This window comes from Pterocles gutturalis, unplaced genomic scaffold (genome assembly GCF_000699245.1).
Source record: "Pterocles gutturalis isolate BGI_N339 unplaced genomic scaffold, ASM69924v1 scaffold14079, whole genome shotgun sequence".
Lineage (NCBI taxonomy): Eukaryota > Metazoa > Chordata > Aves > Pterocliformes > Pteroclidae > Pterocles > Pterocles gutturalis.
The window spans coordinates 1-12,918 of record NW_010130857.1 but is presented as its reverse complement, the minus strand read 5'-3'; the positions used below and the strand labels follow the sequence as shown (position 1 = coordinate 12,918).

Here is a 12,918-nt window from a genome sequence, read left to right as displayed (position 1 = left end):
GGAGCTAGTCCAACATAGGGACCTTTCTGCTCCAGGTACAAAGCTCTGGCTGTCACAACCCAACCATAACAAACAGAGACAGAACTGCAATTAGCTCAGTCCATGGACTGAACACTGACAATCCTACAGCAACATGGGATACTCTTAACTGCTGTCAGTCATCGGTAAAAATGGCTTCGGGCATTTGCAAGTGAGCACAAAGATGAATGCTGGAAACTTGGATTTAGTAGTCAGTGAACCAGCAAACATCCCAACAGCAAGAAAATCTTATTAAAAATAGTTACTAGAGTCTACTTACTCACAGGCTGCATACCCACTCCGTACATCACTGCCCAGTTAACCACAAAAGCCTGAACTGAAGCAAAAAGCAAGCACAGGTTGAAAGTGTGACAGCTGAGAGACAGGGCACTCAGGAACCCATTACCTTGTGACTGAAATAGGAGGTGACTTGAGCAAAAGCAAAAATCATGGCAGGTGTTTTCAAGCAGTGTCCTTAAAATGGGGAAAGCCCCTGAGAAGATCTGACTGGCACCAACAACAAAAACTCAGAAGTGAGATTTTTTTTTTTCTCCTGGAATAGAAACCTTTGTGAATTTTTCAATAACCAGCTAGAAGGATGCCTCCATCCACACCTACCTTACTATGCTGTAGAAGAACAGAAGTTCCCTCCCACTATTCTGAGGCACCCAAAGAAAGGATGCCATTCAAACAGACCTGCAGCTCAGCCCCCATAGAGTGAATCTTGCATTTTCTTTTGTTTGAAAAGTCAATGCTGAGATTTTTGGACATACACAACAGTATTTTAAAGCCCAGGCTCATGCTGTCAAGTAATCACAGAAGACTTATGCTGCCATTCAACCAAATCAGTCTGAAAGGGCACTGTGCATCTTCTGTGAAATGCAGGAGGGTAAATGATCCCACCAACATCCATTTTCTCGTAGATTCCACATTGGCCAGAACCCTCAAGGACAAAAAAATTCCCAGATCACATCTCTAAAAAAAACCAATGTATCTGCATGGCCACAGGGGGGTTTAAGATTGCTTCACTGAGCTATAACATCAGTGCTCTGCTGCAGGGAATATTTTTACGAGGTGGCATTAAACCACAACTCCATTTCACATACTGCTGCATGATTCTGTCAACATTTGTTTGATTTGGGAAACTTCCCTGGACACACCACAAAGACAACTGATTTTCAAAGGCAACAAAAGAATCAAAACTAAAAATGTCTGTCTACACCCAAAAGTGATGAGCTTACAGTTGAAAACTGGGCCATATATTCACATTTTTATTCCTTTCCTCTGTGCTACAATAATCACTAATAAAATCCAGGTAACATGATTTAACAAACATCCTGAAATGCCCGGACTAAAACTGGTTTCCAGTTTATTCTGCTCTCTCACACACAGAGCAGGCAGCACACATCCTTTCACAACATCATGCCATATTTTGCAGAATTTTTTTTTTTTTCAATGGCTCTATTAAAGCCTTCTCCACTCCATTGTCTCGTTCTTTTCTTTACAGTCTAGGACTAAAAGAGCACTTCATTTCAACACCTATGTTTCAAGTGGTCAAAATGCCACTCTTAAATGCACACATTTAAAAAAAGAAAGTGTGATGAATTTTGATTCTGCAATCATTTGCTATGCTTGAAGAAGTCTCCAGCCACTCTGAGCTAATAGGAGCTAGAGGTGCATTTCCTTGCAGCAATATGTCGTGGAAAAGCCAGCCCTTGTAAGCAATGAAGCCGGCTGGACTGCAGACTGCTATTTTGTACTAGAAACCTTGAATGTCTTCCACAGAAAGGAAGGCTGAGCACACTGACACAAGGCAGGCATCCATGAGCAGCGGTTGGTTCTCATATCTGCCTTGGAGATGCAGCTTTCACTGATCTTCAGGATTCTCGTATCACAGGAAAGCAGCTAGCTATAAAAATGTCAATACAGGTGATGAAACACCAAGAAAAGTGCTGAGCGGAAGAACCTGACACTTTTCCTAGAACCCAGCACACCTCCCCACTTGGGTTAGTCTCTCCAGGAAGGCCATTTTGCCAAAGGCTACATGCAAGCTCCCAGCCAGCAGAAGTCAGTGCTAACTGGAGAGCAGCACGGCCAAGTCCCCATTTGCACTTTCTCCAGCTGCCTCCTCCCTGACACCTGAGACATACGGCACAAAGTTTGTAACAAAATGGTAAGCAGGTGAGCTGGGCTGCTGCAGGTTAATCCCTGATCATCTCCAAAACTAGACGTGATCAAGAAAAGGTTGCAAACAAAAAAAGCAGCCCAATACTCAGGGGGACTTCAGACTTCCAGAATTTTTTAATATCTGTCAGCTCTGCTTCACTACCCATTTACTGACTAATTTACAACAGACCTAAGAACAGCAACGGATATGGGATCTACCACCCAGGACAAAAATAAGACTTCATTCATAGATCTCACAGCCCTTCAAAGGCTCACCAAGAAAGCCAGTATCATCCCACATGTCAAAGACAGAATGTCCAGCCAGAGGTTACCTTTGAAATATTTTTTCTTTTTTCATCTTTTTCATTTCCACTCCCAAGCCTTACATGGAAAAAGCAAGGTTCAAGATCTATGTTGTTTATCAACTGTAATTCTTCTCAGTAGCCAAGGTTTAGAGAAGAAAGATTTGAACACAAGAAGGGGGAAGAGTGAAATGTCCCTGTGACAAAAAAATATTTCAATGCTAGAAGCAGTTCCCAAGCATTGTTAGCTGGTATTTCTTAAAGCTTATTTTAAAATGCAGGATCACACCGAATTGTGAGCCAGAGTAGCAGAGGTCAAATCTAGTCCAGAGATGGAGCTGTTGCAGATAAGAGCACATTCTTCCTACAGGAATCTTTCACCCATTAAAAGTCAAAGTTTTTGCAGAGCTCTAGAAGCACATTGTTTTCAGCTCTTTCTAAATCTGACAGCTAAGTACCCCAGCCTTATTCAATTCAGTTAGAACATGGCTAACAGTTCTTGCACACTCTCAAACTTTCTGCCTGTAACTCAAAGTTGCATACATCACTCTGTCTGTAAACCTTACCTGTGAAATACCTTCACACTTACTGTCCCATTTCAAATAAAACTCCAGCCAGCTTCACTGGAAGCTTCTTCACCCAGCATCAGCGAGGTTTGGTTTCCCATAGCGCTCATACGCTCACAAAAGGCTCTTGGGAAACACTACAAGTGGTATTATCTACAATCCCAGGGGCAGTAAACACCTAACACAGGGTGACTTTTTAGGGAAGAGTGCCAAAACAGACCAGGAAACCTCCCCTGTGGCAAATGGTCACAGGACTAAACAAACCGCTTGAACATGCACTCTGGGACATACTTTATCTCCCATAAACTCAGTCTTGCTCTCTCGCACATACCCTTCCTCTGCATTTACATTTCAAATGTGGCTATCAGCATCATTACACTTTTTGTTTTAGAAAACAAGAACATTAATCTCAAAATTGGGTCAACAAAATATGCCCATTTGATTACTTCCCAATCCATCCAAAAAAAATGAGGATATTATTATTACTATTACTCATGCCTGCAGTTTATAAATACGAAGGTTAATAAAGCCATTTCATTCCCTGGGAACAAGTCTAGATTGATCTGTCTTTCTAGTTTATCACAATCTCCCAGCTGTGGGAGATAATCTGCATTAAGAAATGGTGTCTCTATGATTAATAACAGTCTTGCAGGCCACAAACATACCCATATTAGATTTCACATTTTATCTGATAAATACATTTCAGGGGAGTAACTTTGGAGGACAGGGAAAGTGTGCCACAATCGTACAACTTGTAAGCCCATTTAGTTATTAGATCTCCTAAAAACCACCACTGCCTTCTGCTGCTGGACAAATGCAATTTGGAGAATAAGTCCAGGTTCTCAGCCTAAAAACAAGCAGCTGGAAGCACAGTAAATGCAGACCTTAACACACCTACCTGTGCATCACCCAGCCCAGCTGGCACCACAGCCTTGGATCATCAGGCACCTGAGAGACAGCAGCAAGGGACTGATCTCCCCAGCTGTCCTCTGGGACACGGTTTTGTCATGCCCTGTTTCACGCCTAACAATTCCCTTCAGGAAAGGGCAGGCATTATCTGTACTGCCACAAAGGTTTGATTCCAGTTCAGGACCCTAATAAGCATTGCCTGCAACTATTTCTCATGGCAGCAAGTTACAGAAGTTGAATTACTCAGAGAGAAAATAAAAAGGTCTGGTTTTTAGCAGCTATGAAGTAGTTATCACAACATAACACGAGATTCGGTAAACAGAGTGTGGAATTTACCATTGATCAGTCATCATTTTATATATTGGAACAACTTCCTGTTACCACCCCACCTTGTGACAATTTTGGAACTCAAATTCAGAGTGCAGAAGGCACCATCACCTTGAACTGTCTACCTTTACCCTCCAAGCTCTATAAAAACCCACCTCTTTTCCAAGGGAGAGTGTGTAACTACTACACCAGGAAGAGAAGTTCTGGTAAACACCTTGAACTCCTGAATCCATCTGCCTGACCCAAAGGGCTGCAAGAGTCCAGTATGTCTCAAGCTTTTTGACAACACTTTGTAAAATGCAATGAAGCCATGGAAAAAAAAAAAAAAAAGCGCTGCGAAACAAAACTCAGCACTAATTTCCACCAAGTCAGGTAACAGGAGATGGATGCAAAATGAAATTAAGATCACCTGCAGAGACTGAGCAAATATTCATTAGATATACTTGCCTCCACAGCCTCACTCTGCCATCCCAGTAAAGGCATGATAACAAGGAATTATGACTATCTGTGACTGCACATCTGTCTTATCTGCTAGTGATTCTCACGAGAGGCAATACATGCCTGCAAGAGAGATCAAAGCTGGACCCTAAAATGTTTCAAATTAACTATACTGCACAAGGCAGAACCTGCTATTCCATCTCCCACATGCGGAGGAGTTAATACACAACACTGACATCCACAAAACCCATGCTGGAAACTGTTAGGGACACTTCAAGTCCAAGAGTATGAAGAAGCATCTGTGATATAACCCTGAAATACACAAATTTTCTTTAAACTTGTTAGCTTATATATGGATAGCTCAGATACAAAAACCCAAAGTAGGTGCCTGTGTTTGTAGGGATAACGGCAGGACAACAGGTGACGTCAGTGTAAAACAACCGTCAGACCAATTTTACACAGCTCAGCATTCTGCGAGAGAAATAGTGATTAAAGGGACAACGCAACTCATTTGAAAAAGAAAACTTCGCATTGCACAAACACACAGCCACTGAAGTGGGGATGTTACAAACCAAGTTGCACTGGGTTTAAACAACTAAATCTTCCCACCTCGAAGCAAGAGAGTCTGATCATGATAAATTACTTTCATAAATGCAGATCATCCTGCTCGTTCATATCAAGTCCTCAGCATTTATTTTCGTTATAGTAAATAAATGCACCTACGGGATCATTTTACAATTCAAGTGTTTGCATAAACCTGTTCCAAGTCAATGCGCACACTCCCCAGGAGATTCACCACTAAGAGAAGTCATTCTTTCTCCCAGCTAATGATAGCCATCGCTTCAGGCTCCCTCATGAAATATTCACACAGCTATATCCTGCCATCACTCTGGGATCAACACCCATGTGCAGGAGAGCCCAGGATTTATCTTGAAGGCACCACTGAGGGCCCTTCCTCCATCACCTGCTCTGGTTACAGAAGCATGAAACTAGAAATGTAGCTTGCAGCAAGGCAGATCAACCATGCAGAACAGGAACAAAGGGGCCAATAATGAGAACTACACCATTTAAGGTTTCAAAATTAATCCAAAAACCCAGGACATGACTCTGGCAGTGCAGTTCAGCCGCACCAGCTACAAAAAAAGGTCGATCCATAGTTTTAGGGCCTCCCATCTCATCAGCTGACAACAGCTTGTATCCAAAATGACCAGGACACTTCCATACAGAGTGTACTTTCAGTCCTTGCCACGGTCCCACCCAGAAACCTGCACTTTAAGGATTTAACCACTTGCAGAGGCAAGAGGACAGCATTGCACTGCCAGGGCAGAACAAGTGTTTGCCATCTCCTCCAAGCAAAAGGCAGCAAATCAGATACTGCAGCTTGCAGATGAGCATCTGTGCTCAGACAGAACCTGCCCTCAGATCAGAGAGGCTACTTCAGCCAGAGCCACAAGAACCTCATCTACACACAGATACTTGCACTTCTGTAGTAACTTGTACGTACAACATATAGGCCTCTTACTGCTTAAGCACAGTAACAAGAAAGCTAAGGAGAAAGTAGTCAATTGAATAATACATCAGCAAAAGCTGTAGGCAGTGAAAATTCATTGCTAGCCACACCATAAAACCATACCACGCTGACTTCAGCCGTGCTCACTACCAGACCAATGAACATGAGAAGCTAAGAGCAGTTAGTATTGTACTGCTGTCTTATTTTTTATTCATAAACTGGACTACAACCTGTGGCTTTCTTAGTTTACACAACTCTGATCACGGTGTTGCCGTATTTTGTCCATTAGTGAAAACTCAATGCCCAGTTCTTCATAAAACTGATGGACAGCACCCCATCTCTTCCCTCGTCTAAACCATCTCCCAGGGCGTGCTGACACAGAAAATGTAGATGCCTTTCTGCCACTGACCTCTAGTGGTGAGCACACATGGGAGGGATGAGGACCACTCAGAAGTTACACACAGAGAAAGACTAATCCTTTCTCCCTACAAGAAAGGAAAGACGAACAGTTCATCCATCCTTCTCTTGCACGCTGCAGTGCACAAGTCCACACCAGCCCAGGGACAAGAGCTCACACACAGCAGGCTGCTTTGCCCCCACTTCAGTGGTGCTACTCTAACAGAGTAGTTCAAACAGAGTTTGTTCAAAGCAGCAAGAAGTATTTACCCTCCTAGGACCAAGTCTTCCCCTCCCAACTGCCAACTGCTCGGCCAGCAAAGAGTGTGGGGAGCACACGGAGGCTTAGCCTCGTAGCTGTTTCTATCCTCGCTCCTTTTTGTGTGCTAACCAAATAAACGAGTTGGATATATCCTGTCTGCAAGCTGAACACAGAAAAGGAAACACGAACAGAACTGCACAGGAACAGCGACAGGAATACCCTGAAATGAATCAGGAATTGCAGTTGTCTTTGACAGGCTCAGCACATGTCAGATCAAGCTCCCTGGCTTGCTCTGCAAACACAGCACCCCATTTTAGGGCAGCAGTGAGCAAGACACAGAAGCTCTTGCAGCAGCATGTTACCGCTCCAGCTGCAGCTTTGCTCCCCGTCATGGCACACCAGCACAACCTGTGCCTGCCTTTCCGATGACATACCCACAGCAGGCACAGTCACAGCATTTGTGTTTAGACACCAGCCTGTGAATCACAGCAGCAGAGAGGTACATTCAGATCTGAATCTTAGCTGTGGAAGTAATTTCTCTCAGACTGAAAATAACAGGTTGCAGCATTTGCTCAGTGAATAAGCCACAGTTAGCTGGTAACTACATCCAACACACATCCAAGTATGGTTTTTTTTGGAACAGGTTCTCCAATAGCTCATGTTTTACTCTCCCTCTAACTAGACCCTACAGATTTGAATCCAGCAGGTAATATTTCAATCAATTCAACTGATCAGTGGCAAAGACCTGACAGTTCTACACTCGCTGTAACAGCAGTACCTTTGCTTTCTTCATGTGATTCACGATATTGCCGAGATCTTCAACATCGATGACAGAATTTGTGCCTGCAGCTTCCTCAGCATCAGGCTCCTCCTCGCTACTGGTTTCAAACAGCTCCTCTGCCTGTGTAAGAGACCAGAGAAAAAAAAAAATAAATCACGAACATATCTGAATGTTAAACATAAAACCTTCATCTATGCTAACCAGTGAAATCAGCTCTCAATCAGCAAAGACTACTGAAAAACAAGGAATAGTCCACCAATAACCTATATAATGTACGTGAGATGCATTTAAACTTGGGGCTTTTATCAGTGTGTATTTTTAAGAGTTCAGTAGCACACAGATCCCTTCAAACTCAGTTCAGATATCCTGCCTCCAGATTGCTTGGTTTTCCTCATGTGCCTATCTGATCACATGAGAAAGGACACAGAGGAGTCCAACTTCCACTGCATACTGTGTTGATCTGGAAGCCTAAACCCCTTTAATTCCTCCATACACCCCTGTCTGAAGGAACAGGGCATGAGACACCTGCTTTCCAAATCAAACTCTCCACAGAGCTGGAAGTTGTTTCCCTTTCTGTACATAATCAGGGTACAGTACAACAGCTTTGGTTTAACAGCAAGATTTACTCCTCTTGTTCCTGCAGCAGCCAGCACTCAAACCCATTCAGCCAGAAGAGCCCCTATTTTCCTACCAAATTCAACATGGCCATAGCAGTCATTTCAAATTCACAATAAATGGCTTGCAGGGAGGAGTACAGTGCTATAGCAGCTCTGGGATTGCACTGTGGAGCAAGAGAGAGGATTTCTTACTCAAAACCTGCAATCAACAAACACTCTAGAAGACACACAAGTGACTACAGGCAAACACATTCAGAGGAAATACAGGACTTGCTCAGATAACACTCCCCAACTGCCTTTGGAAAAATGTTGGGATGCAGACAAAGCACCAAAACTTTAAGTGGAAGCAGGTTAGCTGCTCACAGGGAACCAAATGCTGCTCTCGGCCATGAGACAAAACCAAGACTGACAAAAACCCAAACTGGTTCCCTGGAGCATCTGTCAGAACATACACCTCCCCCTATTCAAGAGGGAGACTCCCCCATCATATAAATGCCATCTAGCCTAGGTCCATCGCCAATGCTTTGGTCCTTTTTGGATGGCTTATTCTACCCATTATCTGCCATGGGATCTCATCCCTCTTCCCCCTCTGCTCCACAACAAAGCTCCCACAGCACTCCTCTGGGCTGTAGGAAGACAGAGAAGTCACGGAGTGCTGCAAGGGGCACTAAACCAGAAACAAAGCTGTGTGGATTTTGGCTCTACCTCAACATTCTCGTATTCTGATGCTCCATGTTCATGATCTGAGCCCTCTTTGCTCTGCTTTCCTGGAGATTTGCACTTCCCTTTCTTGCACTTCCCACTGCAGGCCTTCTTTTCTCCTCTGCAGAGCACCTGGAGCCGACTGAGGAACTTGGCTTTCCAGGCTTCAAAATCAGCCTCAATGCTGCCGTGCTTGCTCTGGGCCACGTTGCAGTCTCCCTCGGCACGAGTCATAATACGCCTGGCACTGAGCATCCACAGCCACCTGTCAATGTTTCTTCCAACCTAGGAGAGGATGAAAGTTAGAGGGAAATTAAATGAAGCCCAAGTTAAACAAAGCACGTAATTAAGAAGGCAAAGACCAAGCCTGGAAACAGAGCCAGTGAGCTGCACAGGACTGCAGGGCAGGAACTTCCAGACTCTCTCTCACCTGCTGACTCAGAGCACAGCCACAAGTCAGTCTGAACAACACCACACACCCTCGGGCTCCCATCTGAGAACAGCTCTGCTGTCATACTGCTGTGACAAGAGATGAGCTCTGGGAACAAGCTTCTTTGTACAAGGGTTGCTGGTCAAAGTGTCCACACTTAACATGTTTCATGTGGGCCCAGCTATACTAACACCACAACCTGGCAATGAGTCATGACATTTTTCCAAGATGAAACTAATTACCAGGCTAACATATCGTCACATTTTACATCAGGAAATAAAGCTAAAATCCACACAATACAGCAAAGTACACAAGATCAAGAAAAGCACTCTGAACTGAAAGGCAGCAAGTAAGAGGCATTACAGTACTGCACCCTCATGCGCTGACAGCAGGCTTTCAAGGTTGGGAAAATTAACTCAGTAAGGATTTACCAAATGTATTACATACCTCCCAGATTAATGCAGTGTTTATGGGACCCCTTTCCCATTTAAAAGGGCAGCACAATTGCTTCAAAACTGCATTGCCTGTGCCCTAAACCCAGTCCCTAATCAAATCCACTCAACAGCTGCAATTCTCACACAAACTACCAGTATTGATCAGTTTTGTAACATTTAAGGAAGCCTAGCCTCTTGGGGGAGCAGAAATCAAAGAAAGGTTCACAGGAGATACTTACTGTGTTGTAATGATCAACGTAAACTGAGTTTCCCAAGCCAAACACGGCATATCTCAGGCCTTTCAGATAGGTTTTCCCAAAGCGGAAGTCATTTGCTGTCTCTTCTAACCACTTGCAGAACCACGCTGCACTCTCAGTTGGCTGTCCATCCGTGTATGTAGCTACCAAGAACACATCCTGCTGGTCGTCTAATAATGTAAAGACAAGAAAGAGAACAGATCACCGCATTTTTCAGACCTCTTTCCACTAGGAAGAGACAACACATGGACAGCTGGAAAAAGTTAAAAGACAAGATTTTTTGCTAAGTGGGTCAAGCATCTCTGGTGTGGGATGCTGCAGGTTAACAGTTATCCTCCCCGCAAAGCCATCTTAAATCAGCCAAGCTACATCAAGCTGTCTCCTCCCTCTAACAGAGACATAATGGGAAAACAAAACCTGACAGTTACCTTCCCTACCCCAAGTAACAGCTTCTTGAACAGACTCTAGCAGTGATAAAGTCACCAATGGATTAAAAAAGCAACAATCAATATTGATGGAAGAAAAATCCATCATCACTCAATATAAATACACCTCTCAAAAAAGACTTAAGTCTTTGAGGGCTGCTGAGGGTTGATGAGCTATACCTACCTAAGTGGAAAGGAAGCAATTTTCAACACACAGCTTTGGGTATTTCCAGGATAACAAGAGAGAAATACAAGAGGAAAAGAGCCTTCACAATCCCAGGAAAAACTTTTATTTACTATTCATATTTATGAGGTCCCTACCTCCTCCACTAAACAATCATCTGGATCGTAGTCTCCCAGGCTGACGACTTCCACAGGCAAATTAAGGGAAAGAACTGCCTCAGCCAGACCTTTGGCAAATCTCTAAAGAGAAACATAGAAAGTTATTGATTACTTCAATCCAACTGCAGTAGGGTCAAACAAGCCCTGCTAGAGCCAATAGTCACCAGACGTCTCCCAGCACAGAAAGAACAGTGACACATGAGAACTAGACACTGGACCTATAATTCCTCATATTTAAAAAAGTGAGGTACACTGACCAAAAGAAGAGAGTTACATAAACTTTAATATAATGATTCTACACACACACACAAATTAGATTTCTTTTTGAGAAAGCAAGCACCTAAATCAGCAGTTCTGCCTGACAAGACCTGCTAGCGGATTAAGAGTATATTCTAAGAGCAAATGTTAAGCTTCATAATCCATCTCTCTACTGTACACCCCACCTAAATGAAGGGAATAGAATAATTATTTTTATATAATTTTCACTCATCATGTTAGGCAGCGACTTCTAATGAACGTTCTGATGAACTTTCAGATGTTCAGACAGTGCAGTGTTTCCAAGGCAATCAACATACTTTTTTTTGCATGCTTGAAGGTGATTTGGAATATTGTTGAGATTCAAGTAACTTATACCTTTGCTGTGCCAGTCTGGGATCCATAGAAAATCTTTAACCCAGCAACAGAGACCTCCTTTGCCTGAAGGGTGGCATATCCATTTACTAGTTTGTCTTGTATTCCTTCAGAAGAAGCTGGACTCCAATTGGAATTTTCACCCTAAGAAACAAGTGCTGTGTGTCACTCAGTTCCTTTTCACAGTGATGTTAACCCCATTTTCCCAAAAGCATCTAAAATACAAATCCCATGACCAGACTCTCAGCACCAGGCAAAAGCAACAGTCAAAGCATTTTAGCTTCTCACACTTAGAGAAACACATGAATAACTATCTCTGAACTAGGCCATGCTACAATAAACTCCTCTCACACACTGGGGAGATAACAGGCTCCAGCGGAACCCAAGAACCTCCCAACGCCTGCAGCAGAACTTCCCCCACCTGCACGAGGAGGTTTTAACTTCCTGACTGGGCTAATCCTACTCCCATCCTAAAACACGAGTCCAACCTTGTCATCAGCATCACAGGAGACATGAACCTGAAAACACTGGGCACGAGTGATTTACTTCAAGCAAAAGAACAACCCAGGCTGAGGCGTTCTCTCAAAACCAGAGTGAGAAGCATTCCGCCGAGATCTGCTCTGACATCCCGGCAACAAGACTGTTTAGTTACCCACAGACATGAGGAGAACATCCAGACAGAGGATTATAACCATCAGAGGAACTAAACTGCATTTGGGATTTGCAGCAACCTGGGTGGGCCCACAGTGGAGCAGCACATTTCACCGCACCAGTGGCATCTCTACCTGGCAATCACTCACTTCCACACACACATTTTGGGGCCTTCTCAGACAAAAGTGCTCACGTGTTCAGCTACCTTCTTTTTGGTGGTGAAGAACTGAACAGCGATCCAAATGCTGATCCCAAATGCAATGACGGAATAGATATAAACTCTGTGCAGCCATAAGGACACCAGGCAAGTAGAGAAGTCCCATGTATCCATTGTGACATCTAAATCTAGAATAAATCACTGATTTAGCAAAATAATTTTATACAAAATGTTCAAGAGCTTAAATAAGGCTTGTTTGTGACACTTAGTGACTGAGAAACACATGTGACACCCTCCCACTGCTATTTGCAGTCCTCTTCAGTCTGTTTTTTTGCACAACATCAGACAAGAGCACTGAAACCAAGTATTTCCAAGAGGCTGTAAACTTTGTTATCATCCTTCTCTCCTGAGCTGTTATTTACAATACCAGATCAAAAGCTTGGGGGGATCCCCCTCACCCCTCCACCAGCAAACCCCCCCAAAAGAAAAGAGCAGGGAGTGCTCACCCTTGTGTCCACAGCCCCAGCGCTGCTGACCCACACAAGCAGCAAACCCCTCGAGGGGGGCTCCAGAAACCCACAGCAACCCAGATTCCCAG

At 43.7% G+C, this 12,918-nt stretch overlaps 1 protein-coding gene across 1 annotated transcript in view; it reads right to left on the bottom strand.

The window, feature by feature from the left end:
• The window catches only part of TYW1 (tRNA-yW synthesizing protein 1 homolog (S. cerevisiae)), a gene marked incomplete at its 3' end in the record, with an annotated part of 66,139 nt that extends 53,639 nt beyond the window's left edge, over positions 1-12,500 (bottom strand). The window contains 6 exon segments of the mRNA XM_010080385.1: positions 7,673-7,795; positions 8,998-9,279; positions 10,098-10,272; positions 10,842-10,963; positions 11,516-11,656; positions 12,369-12,500. Coding sequence (XP_010078687.1) covers positions 7,673-7,795; positions 8,998-9,279; positions 10,098-10,272; positions 10,842-10,963; positions 11,516-11,656; positions 12,369-12,494 — 969 coding nt within the window.
• Between the last annotated feature and the right edge of the window lie 418 nt (positions 12,501-12,918).